Genomic DNA, 21,161 nt, shown 5'->3' on the forward strand with positions numbered 1-21,161 from the left:
TCACTATTATTTAGTTTCTGGATATTTAATTTTTCCATGTTTAGGTAAATAAAATGACGTGGCTAGTTACAGATATTTGTTTAAAGGATGATGGATGTATGGTTTCCATTAATTCTGTAGCCTACCGGTCTGTGCTATAAAGCGGAAATGAGAAGTTTGTTTTTAAGTTATCTGTGAAGTTGTGTCTATTTTTGGTATGATGAAGTGCTGTCAGCATTAAGGTAGAATCCCAGGATGTTCAAGGTCAAAGGGACCCTCCAGGCATCTAGTAGAAACAGGGTACACTTTGAAGCCAGTCTTGGCCTGCAGTGGTTTAGTCACTCACTGGTTTTGTGATCCCGGGATACTTACTTAACCAGTCTGAGCCTCAGCTTCTTAATCTCTAAAATTGAGGTGAACGTGTGCCATCTATCTGGGGACAGGGGTTCCCGCGAGCGCATGCGCACAGGCGCGCACACTGGCGGCCTGGCTCCCCGCCTCCTGCCGGATCCCGGATCCATCTGGTGCGGGTCTCCAGAGCAGGGACTGTGCCCCAGGCTCCGCTTGCCGTCTGAGCCTGCAGGGCCAGCTGCTGGGAACGGCTTCCTCCCACTCCTCAGGGACCACTTCTCTGGCTCTGCTGGGACCGTTTCATGGCTGGCTGTTTGGATCCCATGACCTTCTGTGAGCATCACATTTAGTCCGCGGGGTCAGCACTGCTGGCCAAGCAGGGGGAAGCTATTCTGAGACTAGAGATGAAGATGGTTCCCGGTGGCTCCGTGATGGCAGCTTCTGAGTACCTTCTGTTTAACCCCATAGTATCCATGGGTGGGACCCAGACGGCCGCCTTGTCTGTCCGGCTGTCTTCCTGTTCAGTGCTCCTTGGTGTTGAGCGGGGATGGTAGGAGACCCCAGCTCTATCTTAGCTTGGGGTAAGCAGAGAAGAATCACAGATCTCTTTGTCTTTTTGTGAAAGGAAGAGTGCCTTTTTCTTTTTCCCCACCCGTGTCTCTCAGATCCTCCAGCCTCTGGCTATGAAGTTATAAGGCCACCTGGTTCTTCTGTTGCACACTCTTTGTGTCCTGGGAAGGAGGCTCATGGCGTGTTTCTTATGTCTTGTAAAGCTTAATGCCTGGGTTCCTGATCTCAGCTGTGGTGCCTCAGGGTCCTTCCCATATGTAAGCCTGCTTTCTAGATCTGTCCCCAATCTTCATTTTCAGAATTCTGCTTTTACCGCCATCTCTGGACTGATCTGAATTTTTCATTGGAAATATTTATATGTTCTGCTGCCATTTTTTTTTTTTTAAATCGTTTCTTCTGTCTCCTGGAATCGGCACCCTCTTACAAGGGGAGGTCACGCTAGCTCTGTTGATTTTTTTGGGTGGTAAGAATCTCGAAGCATTACACTTAGGGGGCGGATGCTCTATCCTGTCCTCCACTGGACTATGAAATGCTCGAGGGTGGAAGCCATGTTTTGCAGCTGAGCGTGGTCATAACTCTCCGTTACTAGGTACCACCTGTGCACCAGAGACTGCTTTATTTCAATTAATTTCCATGGAAAGTAATGTCTACATAAGGAATCGTATCTCAGAGAGCTTAAGTGAACCACCCAGGGTCCTCTAGCTCATGAGTCCCAGAGCTGGATTTTGAACTCACTTTGATATTAAATCTTCTTTTCTAAAATCATGTTTCTAAACTCCTTCTTAAAGGAGGGGACAGATACAGATAGGAGGAAGGGGATCTTGGTCTGTGGAACTGTTGAGTGGGGAACATGTGTAGAGTTGCATTCTTTTTTTTTTTTTAAAGGATTTTTATTTATTTATTTGACAGAGAGAGATCACAAGTAGACAGAGAGGCAGGCAGAGAGAGAGAGAGGGAAGCAGGCTCCCTGCTGAGCAGAGAGCCCGATGCGGGACTCGATCCCAGGACCCTGAGATCATGACCTGAGCTGAAGGCAGTGGCTTAACCCACTGAGCCACCCAGGCGCCCATAGAGTTGCATTCTTAAAGAAGAGAAGGTCTGCCCATCTTCAGACTCCGTGTGTTTCCCACTCACTGGCTTGTGTCACTGACGTAATGTGGACACAAAGAAGTGTACCCTATGACTCTCCAGGCAGAAGTCACCCCTGTGGATGGCTGTGGCCCCCATGTGGGTCTTCATGCTGTTGTATTCAGGGCAGAGAGACCCAGAGATTTCGTGAAGATGTCTCTCACTGATAAGAGCCATTGGTTGAGCAATCAGGCAGACTCTGAAGAAGGTTCACTGAGTCCACGGTGATGAGATGTCCTGGGGAGCCAGGTGTGTGGGGAAGTCTGCCATGGCTTGCTGGTGAGGAGACGCTCTGCCCTCAGCCTCCGTACTCCTCGTTTAGACCCTCAGAACGTGCCCACTGGCTTCGGCAGGCCACAGCAAGTGTATAAATGCTTTCCCAAGTTGAAGTTTGGTCAGCTATGGCCAGAGAACATTTTCTTTTTAATGTATTTGGAAACTATAAATTTAACTCCCACTGGGGAAGAAAAGTAATTGCTTTACAAAAGAAAAAAAAAATCAGCTCTTTAAAAGGCTCAACTCCTCTTGCAAACATGTGCTTTTTAATGACTGGGAAATTCCTGGTGCAGGGAAAAAATGTCCCTTTGTACAAATGAGGTCATTCTGGTCTTTACTGGCTGGCCCTGTGCACTCGAGTTCCTGCTTTCTGTTCCATGTGTTGCGACCAGAGGTTACTGGAAGGGTAATCCCGCTGTGCATATTCACTGCATTTAGGGCTTGCGGCCAAAGAGAAGTTATCTTAGCTCACCAACTGCCAAGCCAGTGCAAGGGGCCCGGGTCCCAGGGGTCCTGAGCCAGTGACTGATAATGACTTGGTTTGTGTTGGCCGCGGGTCGGGTTTTGAAAGCACACTTTTCCTGTGCACTAGGATTGCTATGTCTGCTTCGTCCCCCCTAGATTTCTCAACAGCTCCACTGCTCTTGGCTCAGACGTGATTTTTTCATTTCCTTAGGTATATTCTATTTACTCTGCTTTGATTCTGAGATATCTGTGCAGGTTCGAAGTCTCCCGTTCATCTTTTTAACTTAGTACAAATGAAAACCGGCTGTTAAAAGCATTTGCCCTGTACCTATTTCCTTCAACACGGGGAGGCTGATTCCTCCTAAAATTAATTTCTGATTGCTTTGGCTTAAGGGAAGCCTTAGATTTGCTCAGTGAAAGAGCTTTCCTCAATGGTAGCGTAGAACAGATTTCAGGGGATGCCCTTGATTTAATCGAAGTTCACTTTCCTCTTGCTTTCCAATAACCCTTTCCTGTCAAGAAGGAGGCTGAAACTTGGAAGAGTCTTGGGTAAGGAGGCTGCTACCTCTGTCCTGGACATTTTTATAGAGAGGTGAACAGGGAAGGGGAGCAAGGGAACCTGGACGACAACCTCTGTCTGTAGCCTTTTTTAAAAAATTGCCTGTTTTTAAGACGGTGAGTTTTCTCAACCTCACCCAGATATGTGTGGTTGGTTAATCAGGGGCAGAGCCATGAGATTGCCAACTGCCTGCTGCCTCCCATCTCAAGAAGAGAATATCAAAGTCCTTATGTTCCCCTAAAATTCATCCGTCGCTGTAATGAACCCATCTTTTGATAAGCCTGCGGAAGATTATTCTCTGTGCCCGAATGACTCTGCGTTTTTATATTTAAAGAAATTCACACTCTTGCCCCTGAAAAATTAGGTTCTTACCATAATTTCTTAATTAAATCTATGTTCTGGGATCTTCCCATCTCCCTCAGTCAGAAACTACAAACTCAGGCTCTGTTGCCTAAGTTAGTCTAAGAAAAAATGTCTTGATTTGGAATTAAGAAACTCTATCTTCAGCTGTCATGGAGACGAAAGGATTCTACTGTTTGGTCAGGAATGACTTAGGTATTTGCCACACACCCCCTCCTTTGCCCACGAGGGTTTGGAGCCCTTGCTTGGAATCTCTTGGGTCCTTGAAGAAGTCAGGTTTGACCTGAGCACCACCCACATTTCCTTTAGTACACCTCCCCTCCGCTGTCCCCAAAACCTTGGTTTATCGCCAGCAGATGTTTTGTTGAACCTAAGAGCTGGTATGGAAGAATTGGAAAAAATACAGCCAGGAAATGCTATCCTACTTGAAATTGAGAAATTCTGGGTAATTGCTGAGGGCCTCGTATTAGTTCCTGCGGGGAAAATACATGGCAGAATGTGTAATGGGTTAATATTGTAAAGCGAAAATGCATACGAGATCAGTCAGAAGGTGCATATCTGTGTCTGATGCTCAGAATGGGAATGGCACTGATCTGCTGATAATATATTTTGTTGTTGTTATTATTCTCCAGCCTCAAACGATACAGCAGACTCTCAAGAGGACCCTGCAGTATTATGAGCACCAAGTTATTGGGTAAGTATAACGGATTTTGGTCATTATTTGGGGCAAATTAAAGATAATTACTCAAACATAGATGTTGAGCCTGTGGTTTTCTGCCACCCAGGCGGGTCTTATTTCACACTGGCTGTGCTCCCAGGGTGGGCTAGGGGCTCGTCGGGACCCCTGCAGTGTTTTCCTTGGGCCTGTTTGTGTTTCATGTTTTTACATGAAATTCCCTTCTGGTATCACCTTTCCTTTTTGTTTTTTTTTCTTGTGTTCTTAACCCCCTTATTCCCATCCACTGAATCTGATGATTTTGCCCTGGGAATGTGGTAAGGTTTAATGACACCAACGGAGGGGCTTTATATGGGATTTCAGAATCCTTAGTTAAAGTCTCTTCAAAGTCATCACAAGCCTAACATTTCAGTGAGGGGCACTGCTTTAGTTAGAGTCCTCATGCTACCTAGTTTTCTTTAATCTTCCCTTTCTGGACATCGTAAGAAGACGAGGTGAAGAAATGGGAGCTCACAGCCTCACCAGCATGTAGAACTTTAAAGTAACTTTAACTGTTTTGCAAAGGGTGATGATAATGGTAACGACTAATCCAGGATTAGATGCTGTGGGTGCATGAGGTCATCTCAGTGCGCGTAATCTGTACACAGAAAGCTCCAATTGAGAGTGAGGTATACTTTCAGTTGGCTAGGGAGGAAGTGGTTGGAAATCCAGAAGCCTAAATTCTGCTTTCTGTTGGAATCTAGCTTGAAATGAAGCAGATTCATTGACATGAGAGGTATTGCATGTTTTTAATTCACATCGTTAACGTTCTGTAGGCACTATCGTGATTTATTTGTGTAAGAACTTTGGGGAGGTTAAGATTCAGACCCTGGTACCTCTTAAAATGCTGTCGATCATAATCTAACATTTGGGGCTAATAGTCAATGCCATGGGGATCAAGGATGCATTTTTGGTTATTAGGATATAGTGTGATTTAAAAAAAAAAACCAGAAGAAAAGAAAAATTGGTGGAAAAATAATCTTGGTATCTAGTACAATGCCATATACTGTAAGTGCTTGGTGATTATGTTAATTGTCATTTCAAAGGGAATTGCTTTGAAACGTTGTCACATCAATTCTCCAAAATGCAGTACTAGGAAAAGCATATTATTTAAGCTCATGAGATGGCTTTTAGTTTGAGGCCATTAGTGGTTTTAAATGGTTTATCCTAACGGAGGTAAATGATGTCAAATTAATCTCTCTCCACATATTCTAAAATAAAACTTAATCACTCTCATTGGATCTGCTGCTTCCACAGTGTGATGTTTGGATTAAATTAGTCAATAGACTTGGAACGGTTTCTTGCATATGGTGAACACTACATGTTTGCTTGCTCTTCTGTTTATTATTATTATTTTTAATATTTTAAAGACACTACCAGTAATCTAATGCAGGCTTTTCCTGGAACAGTGAATGCTCTGTCAGTTTTGAAATGAAATCATAACTGGTCCAAGTCTCATTTGTGAACTAATCTATGTCTTCACTGCAAATTGGAATGGGAGTCTTAGAACTATGATTAGAAGAGGTAACTAAATTATATTATCGGAATCAGAAGATTCTTTTTTCCATTAGTAACGTGTGATGTAGGAAAAGACATTAGGGTTTGAAGCTGATGGCCAAGAAAGAATTCTTGAGATGTCTTTGGTGCAAGAAGGTGGTTTTATTAAAGTAAGCCCCCCCCCCCCCGAAAGAGCTGTAGCGGGCTTATGAGCTGTGGACTACTTATATGCGTTTAAGTTGGGAGGGGGTTAGGGATCAGGTACGTCTCTAAGGAAGTCAGGAAGCAAGGTTTCCAGATTTTAGGGGGCTAGCTGTGATTAGGGAGAGGCGTTTATTACCACCTCATACAACCCGAGTCAGGAGGCCCTTCAGGTGTCTATCGGTGGGTCCTATGCTTGGGGAAGGATTGCCAGCAAGTATCGTGGTGGGTAGAGATTTTTATGTTAAAATAGACTTCCAGGATCCTGGTGGTTGAGCTCAGAGTGCCTTTTGCCTTTAGCAGAGCTTTGACATCGAGGCAGCTGGGTCCCTAGAGGGCTGTCACTCTGCCTGTTTCAACGACTTGCCAGTGGGCTGCAGATAGCAAGGAAATTTAATAACTCCTCTTCTGCCTTTGTTTCCCACATCAAGACGGGGTTCTCTTTTATCGAAACCACTGCCTCAGGTCTCCCGTTCGCTCTGTGTAGACTGAGCCTGGGGAGGTTCATGGCCCCAAAGGGTCTTTTCTAGTCCCGCTTCCTGCAGACGCTGTGTAGAGAAAACGGTGCACACGACCCGGATGTGAAGAGGTGTCACGACGTCCGGCCGGTTCCAAAGAGACTTGTGAACGGACGTTCCCCCGGGGGCGGGATGCTTCTGAGGACTCGAAGCACCGTTCGCACTGCCTTTCCTCCTGCGCGTGCGCATGAAGAGAAAACCCGCCGGCGCAGCATTGTGACGCGTGCAGCATTGTGACGTGTGCAGCATTGTGACGTGTGCAGCATTGTGACGCGTGCCTTTCCTGACTGTGTCTTCCTCTTCCGTCAGTCCTGGCCTCCCTGTCCACCTGCTCCTGTCTGAGCCCTTAAGCATTCGCACCTGTGCTCTGTTTCTCTTAGGGAGACGCAGCTAAGGGCTCTTTATCCCTAACTAGAGAGGAGTATGTTTCTGCCAGTTAAAGGGATTTCAGGCAATCCGTAAGAAGTGCTGAATATTCATTACCTAGTTTTGGGGGGCAGGGGGAGGATGGGACAGACGTGCTTTTCCAAATCCCTGAAATAAGGCTTTGCCGAAGGGTTGGCTTGAAGTCCTTCAGCTTTTAGGTGCCTTAGGCTGGGAGGACGAATCAGGTTGGTTAACAAGGAATATAAGCTAGCCCTCCTGGTTTTTGTTTTTGTTTTCTTTTAATTTTTTAAAAAAATTAACTTTTTACATTTAAGAATTTATTTCTTACAAAATATTAAATGGTATTTATTTTTTAAAGAAAAAATCTAGATTCTAGTTCGCAGAGTAATATTAGTTTCAGGTGTACAATATAGTGATTCGGCACTTTCCTGCGCCACCCGGGCACCCTCCTTCATCCCTTTCACCTGTTTCCCCCGCCCCGTTGGTGACCGCCCGTGTTTTCTCTGTTTTTCCGAGTCCGTTTCTTTGTCTCTCTTTCCTTTCGGCTCACTTGTTTAGTGTCTAAAATTCCACACATGAGTGAAATCATGTGGTATTTGTCTTTCTCTAACTGATTTAGGTCCCTTAGCCTGATAGTCTCCAGCTCCATCCATGTCCAGAAGGGCACTGACCCTCCTGTTTTTAGTTTCTCAAGTCAGCCTCTCATCACTGGCCCCCCAGCCTCCCCTTTTTCTCCATTAAAACTGCCGTGGGGGACGCCTGGGTGGCTCAGTTGGTTGGGCGGCTGCCTTCAGCTCATGTCATGATCCCAGTGTTCTGGGATCGAGCCTCACATCAGGCTCCTTGCTCAGCGGGGAGCCTGCTTCTCCCTCTGCCTGCCTCTCTGTCTGCCTGTGCTCGCTCTCTCTCTCTCTCTCTCTAACAAATAAATAAAATCTTTAAAAAAAAAAACAAAAACAAAACACAAAACTGCCGTGGAACTCTTTATTTATCAGAGCCTCGGGGTTGTTCGCTGCTCGTCGAGGCGTCCTCGCATCCCTAGGAACGGAGGCGTCGGTCTCCGCGAGGGGCGCGAGTGCAGGGAGCAGCCGTGCAGACGGAGGACTGGGAGCGAGACAGCCTCCCTGCGCCCCAGGAACTTTGTCTTTAAACATTTGCTCTGTTCCTCGACTTGTCCAACCTCTCGTTCGCGGATTTCCTCATAGAGACCATTCAGGTTGTCTCCACTGTCACCGCGGCTTCTAGAGCCACCCCGATCTCGTGCTGGGGCTTTTCCTCCTGTCCCGGGAGCTGGTCGGTCCAGCACCGTAAAGGGACTAAACAGATCAGATGATGCCGCGGGTTCTCAGGTGTTGGCGCGCATCAGAGTCACCTGCAGCCTTGCTGAAACCCGGAGGGCCGGACTCCGCCCCCGGGGCTTCTGACCCCACATATCCCGAGCGCTCAGAAGGCGGCGTTTCTGACCGGTTTGCAGGGGACGCTGCTGACTGCCGCCGCGGGTCAGGTATTATGCTGTGACATCCCTGCTTTCAGCCCTATGGTGACTTACTGTCCTAGACCAAAATCTGAACTGTTGCTGGGATCTGCCTCTGCTTTCCTCTCTGACTGTAACCCCCTCCACTTGCCCTTTCTACTGCCTCCCTGCCAGGCCAGGCCTTTGTGTTTTTCCCAACTCCTGCTTAGCCTCAGGGTCTTGGCTCCTCCCAATTCCATTTTCCTGGAATGCTCTATCCCCATATGTGCATGGGTGACTTTTTTTTTTTTTTTTTTTAATACGTTCAGGTCTCTGTTGAAATGTCACTATCTTCAGAAAAACGTACTCTGGCCACCCATTCTAGAGAAACCCTCCATCCCCTACTTCTACCTCCCAGCCCGATCATTTTGTATTGTGTCCCTCTCTGTTACTGTTTTTGGTAGAGCTTATCATAGCTTCTGTTGTTGACTTATCTAAAAGATTTACCTTTATGCTCCTATGCCTTCGTAATTGCTCAGTTCATAGGAGGGACTAACATGTTTTCTTGGGGGGGGTGGTGTGAGTAAATGAAAGGAATGCACCTGGAGGTCTATACATGGAGGGGTGTGTACCGTGGATGAAAGAGTAGATTGTGCTTGGAAGGGGTATAAAAGGTGGGCTTGAGACACTGCCCAGGGTCTATTACAGTTCTAATGCCAAGAGCCTTTCCCATAGAGCATATATTTTACTGACTTACGGGCTTAATTTCTTATTTATGCTTCATGTTCTGATGCTGTGTGTCAGATCGACTTGGTGTAAGTTTCTCATATTTTTAATTCCTTTTTTTTTCCCCTTAAATTGCATGAGCGCGCTCACCCTGACAGTGTCCTGGTCATGAAGCAGGTCTTCTTGCCTCGGTGCAAAATGAGAACAGGGGTGCTGAGCGTACTTCTTCGTGCTTGTCTCTGTAACTCACGCTTCTAGGGGATGAGCTCATTCTTGGACAGTGTGTCTGGGAAAGAACAGTGGGGAACAAGAGGTGTAAGTAGGAAGTAGGCTGGGTTCACCTTCAGAATTCAGAGGCACCGGGATTGAGGGAAGTCTGGTTTATGAGGACTGTTTTCCTCTGCTGTCATTTTTACCATTATGCCCGGTGCCTCCTTGTCTCTGGGCATCTTGTCCCACGGTTTAGAGCCGAGGGCTGAGAAAATGTGCCTCGGGAGCAAAGCTACCATGTGGCAGATTTACTAAATTTATTTATTTATTTACTTATTTATTTTTAAAGATTTTTTATTCATTTGACAGAATGAGATCACAAGTAGGCAGAGAGGCAAGCAGAGAGAGCGAGAGAGAGGAGGAAGCAGGTTCCCTGCCGAGCAGAGAGCCCGATGCAGGACTCGATTCCAGGACCCTGAGATCATGACCTGAGCTGAAGGCAGAGGCTTAACCCACTGAGCCACCCAGATTTACTAAATTTAAAGTCAGACTCTGCCTTTGAATGATTTAGGGCACCTGATCTAACCTCCCTGAGCCTCTGTTTTCTCATGTTTAAGATGCTAGTAATAGCAGGGTTGGTTGGGCTGACGTTCAGTGAAATTATAACGATAACATCAGGTCACAGAATCATGGAAAGTACTACAGTGCTCGGTATACAAAACTTGTCAGTGTGTTCACGGAGTCATTATTACTGTTGCCACTCTTAGTCTCTGACTCTTCTGCATGACAGTGTTTGGTTGTCTGTCCGTTCACCCTCCCATCGCATAATTGCCCTGTCCGCCCTGAGTTGCTAGAATTTTGGAATCTTGTTTACTGTCAGGAGCCAAACATGCTCAGTTCGTCCTCTGGCTGTAGCTTCTTGTCCCTGGGAGGTGGGATTTTTTTTTTTTTTTTTTCCCTTCATCCAAATTTCTACCTCTAGAGTGCCTCACCTGCCACTTTGACTCACGTTTACACTACGTGACTCCTACCGGTCCGTAGCTGCTGGGGACAGATGAGCAGGACAGTGCAGACAAAGCAGAGATGTTTTTAAAACCACAGTTGGAAAACACATGATAATCTGGCTTCGTGGGATGTGATGTTCCATCATTATATATTTTAAAAACTAAAGTATGAAGAAATAGGTATTCAGACTCATGCCACTCGTTTTGTACTTTTTTTTTTCCCCCCAAGAATAAGCATCATTCTGCTCATATCACAAGTGGGTCTGCTTGCCAACCTCCTATTAGTTTGGGACAACATTTCCTGTAGTCATCTAAAATTAAATTGTTATTCCAATTATCACCATGGGCTCCGTGTTTGTTTTGTACACCCAAGCTTCTGTTCCTTTTTTCTTTAGACAACTGAATGGGGTTAAGCTACAATGATTTCCATAGAACACGAGAAGTGGGTAAACCCAGATTATTCTGGAAAATAAACTTGAATGATACTGCTTTTGCTGTTATGGTCAGATTTGGGGGCTATCCAGTATTTTATCTAAAAAGTGATCAAGCTTCTTTTTCATGTATTTACATAGAATATCTATCTGAATGAATGAAAACAGTAAGATAACAGCTACTATCCATTGATCGATCAGTGTTTTTGAGGCAACGTACTGGGCATGTTAGGTCTCTTACATTTATGTAATGCTGACCATCTATTTCATAAGATCATTGCATGAAGCTCATTTTACAAATAAGGAAATTGAGGCTATGAGAAAAAATACTTTGTCTAGGGTCATTCCAGTTAAAACGTGGGAGCCTGATTTTACAAGTAAGCCTGTATTTGTCTGTTTTTAATAACTGCCTTCCCCATTCTACCTTTTATCAAGTGTCCTGCATTCAGGAAACTGTAGTATTTTGCCAGCCTGGTTTATTGGGGTCTGATCTCCGTGAGGTGTGCAGACCTGAGGCCATGTTATTTTTTCTCTTCAGTTATTTCAAACATGTGAGGATGGGTTTCCACTGATGCTAGCTCAGGCAGATTGCCTGATTTCAGGGAATTTCCAGGAAGTACCAAGTCCACTCCAGGCGAGTCCACATCTTCAACCCCCGCCCAGTCTCACCCTTACACCACTGCGTCAGGCCTCCGTCTGAGCGACTGGGAATACAGCTTAGAGGGGGTATCCTGTGGTTTTTCACTCCTGGGGTCCAGGCCGCCCCTTTCTGGGCTCCTCTCTCTTCTGATGTATTTTTTTTTTTAAGATTTATTTATTTATTTATTTGACAGACCAAGATCACAAGTAGGCAGAGAGGCAGGTGGAGAGAGAGGAAGGGAAGCAGGCTCCCCGCTGAGCAGAGAGCCCGATGCAGGGCTCGATCCCAGGACGCTGGGATCATGACCTGAGCTGAAGGCAGAGGCTCTGACCCACTGAGCTACCCAGGTGCCCCTCTTCTGATGCATCAGGCAGGAATGAAATGGAAAATGGCAGAAGCTTTTTCAAATTCACTGGTAGTTGGAACAGTCCTGTCTTGACTGTGGTGTCCTCAGTCGGGTCCATGTATGGGTTCTACCTGGACAGTGTCAGATGGCCCTCCTCCTGGCTCTGAGGACCGCACTCTCCAGTCTTGCCGGTGGGATCCGTCTCCTGCTGGATGGGGAGGGCGGTCAGCAGGGACCACGAATGCTCCCCTCTCTTTCTCCCCCCCCCCACCCTTTCCTGGTATCTCCTCACCCATGGGCAACTCCTGTTTGCCAAATGGAGGTACGGTGCTGCTCTCATTGGCTTCTTGTCCTTTTCCCTGATAGTAGCTCTTTCTGGAACCTCCCTCCACTCAGGAATTATGCCACCTCAGCAGACGTTCATGATGGGTCGCGATACCCAGCCCCCGGTCTTAATCGGGGTGGACCCTGTTTCCCCAGCTGGGCTTCTGCAGAAAACGTGTCCTTTCTCTTTCTCTTGGAGGAGAGGGAGGAGGGGTAATAACAGCGCTGTCTTCCTAGGCCACTTCCTCACTCTTCTGAGAATTGCCTTTCAGATTTGTTTCATTCCTTGGTGTCTGTAACGCAGCAGTAGCAAGGACTCGAGTCCTTTCTTAAGTTCTGGTGGAAATGGCTACTCTTGGGGGGAATGTGGGAGCCTTAGGTCATTATCTTGAGCGTTTGGTGCCTTGGCTCTGATCCGGAGGCAACTGGAGAAGATCCAGGTGACACCTGATGACCCAGGCGTTTCGTCATTCTGTCCTCGCAAGAACTTGGGGGTGGGGGGGCGTCACTTTATGAGGGGGGCAGGTTACACCCACAGAGGTGAGTTCACTTCCCCACGTCTCACAGACGGGAAGACCACAAGACTCCAGATGCTTGCTTAGCGAATTTGTACCATGAGTCAGGCTTTGTGCTAAACGTCTTTCTCGTAGGACCGGGTGACCCACCAGCGCTCCGACAAGGAAGCCGTCTCGGTACCGGCTGCGGACGGGCCGGTGTTTTCACCCGGCGCTGCCGTGTTAATGCCGGCCCCGGGTTCCCGGCCCACGCCGCGAACGCTCATGTTTGCGGCCACTTTTGCCAGAAACGGTGTCTAAAAGCTGCCATTATTTTAGAATGTGGCTACACCGGGGGCACAGACGGCGTGTGCTCGTGTGTACGCATACTCGCGCGTGGTTTAAAAGTGGCCTCCGTGTGCTAATTCTGTTTTCTTCTTAGTTACAGGGATGCAGAAAGGAATTTCCACAGTATCTCCAACAGATGGTCCTATGCAGACCATTCCAGCAAAGAGGAAGTCGAAGACGTCTCAGGAATCCTTCAGTGCGCTGCTAACATGCTCGGTATATTAACTCTGTATTCCTGTGGGTGACACGGCAGGAGGGGAAGGGGCACAGACGGTATAAACGTTCCATTTTCTGCTAATGGGAGGACTAGAGATGAAGGCAAAGGAAGACGAAGACCTTGTCTTCAAGTGATTTAATGTCGACGCTCCTGGAGATGTTTAAGCACAAATTACGTGCCTCCATTTACTTGGAGGGTGAAAAACATAATAATAAGAATACTCGCCTTCCAGGAAAACCTGGAATTTGTACGTTGGGATTTGCCTCCTGTGGCAAATCTGATTTCTGGCTCTGAACCTTGACTGAAGTTGGGGATCTTCCTGTCTGAGTCCGTGATTGTCTAGTCTCTAATAATTTCAGTATTATTATCACCGTTCTTTGTGAGAGGCCGCGGCTGGAGCGGGAGGGTGGCTCACACGTCCTCCCAGTGGGCTCAAGGACTCAGCAGTGAGGCAGGTCGCCTCCTGAGGTCTTTGTCCGTGTGTGTGCGCGCGCGTGTGTGTCCATCTTGAAGATCCCAGTGTTCATGATGGCAGGACTGTTGTTGGATGCTCCCAGCATGGCTAAGGGGTGATATTGTGAGCTGTATCGAATCATGCCATCTTAAGGCACCCAGAGTGAGCCGTGCTATCTTACTATCTGATGTTGGTGGTGTGTGAGAGCTATGTTGTATTATATGTCAAGTAGATACCATAGGGATATTTTTTGCCCCAATGTCTTACATGGGTTTTTAATTAAAAAAAAAACAACAACAAAACTTTATCAAATTTTTGGGGAGCCCTCCCTTTTCCTTATTACTCAGACAGGGACCTGTGGAGTGTTGGTAGGGAACAACCAGTCTTAGTGACCAACTCCACATAGAACTCAGAATCTCCTTTCCCTCAGGGTCTGATGATGAGGACTGGGACTTGTTTGCCTGACCGTCTTTACCCCTTAGAGTAAATGCTTTCACAGGAGACCTTGGGGTGCCTCCTACCACAGATTCCAGGTGACCTCAAACCATGAGTCTACCAGATTTTTCTAAACATACTGACAGCCAGAGGTAGATCTGGCTTTTGTACTCTGGAGCCTTGATGACATCTACCCATGGATAACATTTTCATTCTGGGTAAACCCAAAATGTTCTGTGAGGAACTTGGACCTTTTGTGAGGAGTGGTTTGTCTATAATATAAGCAAGGGAGTGAGGGACAGTGAAAAGGAAGCCCACAAGTTTACTTAACCTTTGTCCCCCTTAATGTATACAGGGGCAGGGATGTCCTTCTACCCCAGGGAACTCAGTTATTGCAGAAGAGAAGGGACAAGAACAAATGGGGGCCAGGGCTTGGCGTGACCCAGACTATTTATAGTTTTGTCCATTAGTTAAAAAGAAAAAAAAAAAAAGAGCAACTAAGGTTGCTAACTTGGAAAGGCAAGGGTAATTTGTTAAATGGATCATGTTTTAATGCCACCATTTTATAGAAGAAGGGACATCTTAACTCTCCCCCAAATAGGCCTAACCTCCAATAAAAGATGGGCATTTAAATAGAATAAACTTAGTTCAATGACCAAGAAAGAAAAGAAGGAAGGAAGGGAAGGAGGAAGCCTGAGCTCTATCTATCATCAGCCTTCATTTCTCTTGAGACCTTGTGGGCTAAGATGGTGCCCCATGAAGGGACGCATGAGAATCTCGGCAGAGGGATGTTTACTATTTGGAAAAGCGGTTCTTGACTTGCGCAGTTCGTAAATACTTCCCTGCCCCTCACATCTCCTTGCCTTATGCTCCCCGCCTGGCCAGCGGAAGGGCGCGGAAGTGTCCAGGGTAAAGCTGTGGGGGTGCTGAAGGCCTCTGCATCCGCTTGCTCTTGGGTCCAGCAGTTGGGCGAGTAACCACCAGGGGACGCTGTTGGCCCAGCACGGCGTCGTTGTCTGTGGCGTGGCCTGGAGCTGCAGATCCCCTCGTGAGAGGGAAGTCTCCTGAAAGTGCTACCTGATATTAGGGAAAGAGTGGTTTTAGTAGATAAGAGCAATTAGATTTTCTTTCTTTCTTTCTTTCTTTCTTTCTTTCTTTCTTTCTTTCTTTTTTTTTTTTTTTAAAGATTTTATTTATTTATTTGGCAGAGAGAGACACAGCGAGAGAGGGAACACAAGCAGGGGGAGTGGGAGAGGGAGAAGCAGGCTTCCCGTGGAGCAGGGAGCCCGATGCGGGGCTCGATCCAAGGACCCTGGGATCATGACCTGAGCTGAAGGCAGACACTTAACGACTGAGCCACCCAGGCACCCCCATTAGATTTTTTAAAAAAGATTTTTATTTATTGATTAGAGAACATGAGCCAGGGGGAGGAGCAGAGGGAGAAACAGACTTCCCACTCAGCAGGGAGCCCAGTGATGTGGGGTTCGATTCTCACAGAACCAAGGATCATGACCTGAGCCAAAGGTAGACACTTAACCAACTGAGCCACCCAGGTGCCCTGAGAGATGAGATTTTATTTACCCCTTAGTAATAATGGTAATTTTTAAAATGTAAAATAATGGTAATTAGTAAAAATAATGGTAGAAAATATTGGTAATTAGTGAAATGTAAAAAGCATAATCTTTTAAAAAAATATTTATTTGACACAGAGAGAGACCACAAGTAGGCAGGGGTGGGGGGTGGGGGGTGAGGGGTGAGCAGGCTCCCTGCTGAGCAGAGAGCCAGATGCGGGGCTCGATCCCAGGACCCTGAGATCATGACCTGAGCCGAAGGCAGAGGCTTTAACCCACTGAGCCACCCAGGTGCCCCTAAAAAGCATGATCTTGTACAACTTAAATTTCTGAAGAAGAAAACGAAATGTCTGCTGTCTGTTGACCAGAGACTGGCGTGGGTCCAATAGGTGACGACGGGCTTGAGCGTTGCCTGTTCTCTTTGAGTCTTGTCTTGTCATGACTCCTGCAATACAGACTGCCCGAGGACAAAGGTAACAGCTTCACTGGTCAGAATCCTTGGAAGCTGTGTTTTCAACAAGTCACAGAATGGTGGTTGATCTCGGTTTGCTGAGATTTCCTCTTGTTCAGTGACATTTAAATTCTCCTGGGCACTCATTTATGAGAAGGCAAAAATCCATCAACTCCATGAAGAGAAAAGCATGACCTGAGAAAGGAGCCATCTTTGGAGTGAGGGAGTTTGGCACGGAAATAGAGAATCTCGGCCTGGTTCAGAGAATCCTTCTAGAGGGGTACCAGTGGGAGATTTTCCAACAGTACGATACACATTCATCGCCTTTGGGTGGCATGGTTAGAATATGGTGTATTTGGACAGGGAGTACATACTTCTCTTGTCTACTTCATCAACCAGGAGCTAGTAGTAGAGAGGAGAAATGGGTGTGTTCAGTTATCTGTGTGTTGCTTCACTTATTATCAAGAAAGATTAAAAGTCCTTAGGTCAGAAAATAGGACTAGGGAAGGCAGTTTTGCTTCTTGCAAAATGACCTTATCTGTCAGCTTAGTATGTATTCCTCTAGAGGGTTTGATCATGTGCTGGCTTTTTAGGTTGAAGTTTGAGTTGAGTGGTTGGCCTGCAATGAAAGGACCTGCAGAGTGGGAGAAATCTTGCTGCAGAAAACAGGCTTGGCCTCTGTCCCATATTTGTTCTGTTGCTTCCTTCCTAGGACTCTCTGGAAACACATATGTGATGGAGTGGGTCATCCCCTTCCTAGTAATGGGACGGAATTGTTTCCAGATCAACATTTTGCCACTTATTTCTCTCTCTCTCTCTCTTTTTGGCTTAGAAACTGGTAGTTGCTATTTTTCGTCTCATCATTTACAAATTAGGGATGTTAAGGACAGACTGCTCAGAGTCTTTTATTCACCTCCTTTTGGTGCTCTGGCCGTCCCCGTGGTAATGCAGGACCTCTCCACAGAGGCTTTTAAACTCTGGGAAAGGCTATACAGAGAAAGATCGCTGTGAACTCTGCCCTCCCCGCTGGAGGCTTTCTGTGTGAAATTTACTGCTTTATTTGGAATAGATCTTTTGCTCACCAAAATGATCTAATTTTAGTTGCCTGAAAAATTATGGCTTTTCCAGTCGTAATTTGCGAAGCCCATTTTTAGCTCCAATTAAAAGTAGTACAATGTATTTATATTAGGTGCAACACTGAGTATTTTCTTGGATATCAAAATGCTTCAATGGTACAAAGGAGTGTCTATGAGAAAGTGTTAAAGGATCAGTATCATGTATCTGTGTTTGTTGCTAAAGTGTTAGCACCTGGTCCTGTGGTTTGGACTTAGGTAATGTTGGGGGACAGGGACAGAGGAGGGAGAGTTAAGGAAGAAGGATAACAAGCAGCGTAGCTTCCTTACATAATGCAATGCAGAATAAATGAGGGTTTTGGCTATTTCAGTCGTTTGTTTTCTTTTGGCTTTTTCTTATCAACCCAGGCAGAGTCTGGGACATTCAGGATATGCCGGAAAACAGAAGGATGGATTGCTAACTACTTGGGTGTGCCCCATTGTTTTCCTTGCAACAAAGTAACCCTCTCTGTTTAGAAGAGCATCAGTGGTGCGTCTCCCTAAATAGGCAGGATAACAAGGCCTTAATCACCTCAGAGCAGTGCCTTCCCACAGCCCCCTTTTAGCCTTGGAGATAGAAAAAAAGTTGTTAAAGTGGCTTTAGGTTTGGTCCTATACTCTGGCGGGGTCGTCTCAGTCCTGGCCTGTTTGACTTCTGCAGAAGGGGTTGTGGGTGTGGCGTTTGGAGAGCGTCTGGTGCTGTAGGATGGAGGAGATGCGGAGGGAAAAGGTCCTTGCACAACCAGATACCTGGTACCTGGTTTCTGGTAGAAATCAGAAGTGAGCGCTCGGGGTCCTCCCCTTGCCGGGACGGAGCGCGAACTCGGGGCTGCTGGTTTGGTAGGAGCAGGTATGTATCAAGCATCAGCGAGTGTAGCTGCCTGCTGCTTTCGCTATGTGCATTTTCTCTCCAAAGAATCAAAGACACGAATGGTGAAAGAACGGCCATCCAAGTTTTCTCTCTTAAAAAAGAAGGTCTTCTGGGAGAGTGAGGCTTTATGGTCTGCGAAAACCCAGCATGTCTCAAGTCAGAATCAGGAGCAACGTCATGGGGATATTTGTTGGGAAAGGGCTGGTGAGGAAGATGGAGGACCTGCGCCTTTGGGGCGCAGAACTCACGGCTTCTTCCTGACGGCGGGGACTCTGAGACCCTCTGAAGGCAGAGCTCTCTGTCCAGTGCCACGCAGTCCAGAATCCTTAGCCGACAGAGAGTTTTGTTTTGTTTTATAAGCAATAATTTGTTGTTTATAGGTTAACTTGTCTGTGCTTTTTGGTTTATATCATGATGGGGAATGTGCACTTCGCAGCCTTCTAAATGACCATAAAACTGTGAAGGATTAGTCAGCCTTACTTAGGGTTAAGCTCACTTTGGGGGTTTTCTTGGAATAAATCTAACACATCCTCCAATTCACTAAAGAATTACACGATTAACGTCTTTAGAGTCTTGGAGAACGAGTTGGTGCAATAACCACTTAATATTTTCATTGAAGAATTAGGATCAATGGCAGCAGATACATTCTACTGATATAATTCTTGTTATAGTAACTTGGTAAATCGTGTCCGTATCTTTATGAAATGAATTAGAGTTAGGGTGTTTGGAGGAGACTTAATTTCTTAATTGATTTAATAATGGTATTATACTAGTGCTTCAGAACAAAAATGAGCCAGATTATTTGGGTTGAATTTGCAGTTTAGCTACTTAGTGGCTGTATGGATTGGAATGAGTTACTTCATCTTTCCCACACTTGACATTTCTCATTTTGTAAGATGGTTATAATATAACTACTTACCTCCCACAGTCATTAGGAAGATGAAATAATTTAATTTATATAAAGTACTTAAAGCAGCCTGAGAAATAAGAAATGCTACACAAGCATTTGCTCTGAGTATTGGATATTCTTAGAATAAAATTTGCATCAGCCCCAGGAGGTCTCTATCGCTCTCTTCTGTGGGTGAGGAAGCGGGTACTTTGTTAACTTGTTAGGTTTCCTTGTCAGGGACGAGGAGGCACAGAAGCAGAATTTATACCCAGGTCAGTCTGATTCCCAACCTCTTGTTCTTTCCAGTGCTTTCTGCTGCCTTCCAGAGTTGTTGGACTGAGGCTGACTTTCTATCATTTCTCTTTTGCTAACTGCACAAGTCTTTCTGGGTCTGTGAACTGTGACTGTTTTACTTAGTTCATTCCTGTTCCAGAGTGTACCTGGGATATTTGTTTATATGTGACAAGTAGTACGCAAAACATTTCTCCCTGGTCCTGAGGAGAGCACTTTTTTTTTTTTTTTCATAATTTGGATCTTTTTCAGTTTAGAAATAGTATTTTCCTTTAGATTTCTTGTGTTGACAATGCTAATGAGGGGTGATGTGTTTGTACTCATGACACAAACAGGGTTTCTCAGTTAAGCCTTTATAAAGATACACCAGTTCTGTTGGCTAAGATTTCAAGCTGATCTTGGCATTTACCTAGCTTAACATGTTAGACCTCACTGGTGGGGCACAAAGCCTCAAAAGGTGGTACTTCTCGTAACATTGATTTTTTTTTTTTTTTAAATGGATGTTGCCTTTTAAAGTTTAGGAACGCTATCATGGTATCTCATTAGGAAAGTCATTATAGTATCTCATTGAATAACACAGATTAATAACATAATTTAATTCCTAACCAAGGTCTTGAGGGGCAGGTCTAGGTAAATTGGAAAGAACCTCTGTTTTCTGTTCTCTGCTCACATACTTTGCCCGAAGTGCTTAGATAGGGCACGTGGGTCTAAAAAGGAATGAGACCACTCTGGAGGACACTAACTCCAATATGTGTCAAGTAAATACTTAAATAAAAATGGAACCTTCACTCCTGCACATCTGTTTCAGAAGATGGAAATAAGTTAAACAGAAATGTGAAATGCTTTCTCTCCTCCCATAGACACTTTCTTATTTTTTTTTTTTTTTTAAAGATTTTTTATTTATTTGTTAGAGAGAGAGAGCACGAGCACAGGCAGAGTGGCAGGCAGAGGCAGAGGGAGAAGCAGGCTCCCCGCCAAGCAAGGAGCCCGATGTGGGACTCGATCCCAGGACGCTGGGACCATGACCTGAGCCGAAGGCAGCCGCTTAACCAACTGAGCCACCCAGGCGTCCTTAGACACTTTCTTATTTTAGGAGTATTTTCTTCTGACTCTTTTGACCAGCCTTTTCCCATTTGTCCTTTTTATTACTTATTTTTTCTTTCTTTTTTGTCTTCTCTGTTTATCTCTATTGCATTGTCTCCTGCCACTACCGACTTCGTCTGGTGCTTCTCCGTATGGGAGGGCAGCTTCTCACATCCTATATTCCTCAGACTGTTGTTCTCTTTCTGAATTCTTCAGGAGATAGGCTTTTGTTTTTCTTTTCCCCTTAAATTTTAAAAAATGATTAATTTCAGTATAGTTTTAGATTTATAGAAAAGCCATGAAGATAGTTTATAAATTTCTCATATATCCCACATTCCTTTCTTCTGTTATTGATACCTGACATTACTGTGGTACTTGGGTCCCAGTTAGTGAGCAAGTATTCCTGTATTGTTACTGACTAAATTCCATGCTTTATTCAGGTATCTTTGGTTTTTATCTGTTTTCCATTCCAGGATCTCACTTAAGATACCGTATTATATTTGGTTGTCCTATCTCATTAGACCCTCTCGTCTGTGACAGTTGCTCAGATTTTCCTTATTTTCAATGAACTTAACGGTTCTGAGGGGTACTGGTTGGTCTTAAAGTTGTCTGCTGGGTGCTCTGATGTGTGTGTGTGTGTGTGCATCTGTGCGTGTGTGTGTGTGCGTGCGTGCGTGTGTGTGTGTGTGTGTGTGTGGAACATTTCCTCCCTTTCTAACACTACAAGATGCCCCAGGCTTGTCTTGTGTATTTTCTGCCCCTGCCCTAGATTCAGCTGTCTATCCAAGGAGTCGTGGTTCCTTTC

The 21,161-nt window shown here is 45.6% G+C and overlaps 1 protein-coding gene across 1 annotated transcript in view; it reads left to right on the top strand.

Moving 5' to 3' along the window:
• Positions 1 to 21,161, top strand: part of LOC111153821 (guanylate cyclase 1 soluble subunit alpha 2) — a 294,976-nt gene that overhangs the window by 25,262 nt on the left and 248,553 nt on the right. The window contains 2 exon segments of the mRNA XM_022513074.1: positions 4,321 to 4,382; positions 13,077 to 13,198. Of these exon segments, the coding sequence (XP_022368782.1) occupies positions 4,321 to 4,382; positions 13,077 to 13,198 (184 nt within the window).

The sequence above is a fragment of the Enhydra lutris genome, unplaced genomic scaffold (assembly GCF_002288905.1).
Source record: "Enhydra lutris kenyoni isolate GAN:26980312 unplaced genomic scaffold, ASM228890v2 scaffoldscaffold34, whole genome shotgun sequence".
Taxonomy (NCBI): domain Eukaryota; kingdom Metazoa; phylum Chordata; class Mammalia; order Carnivora; family Mustelidae; genus Enhydra; species Enhydra lutris.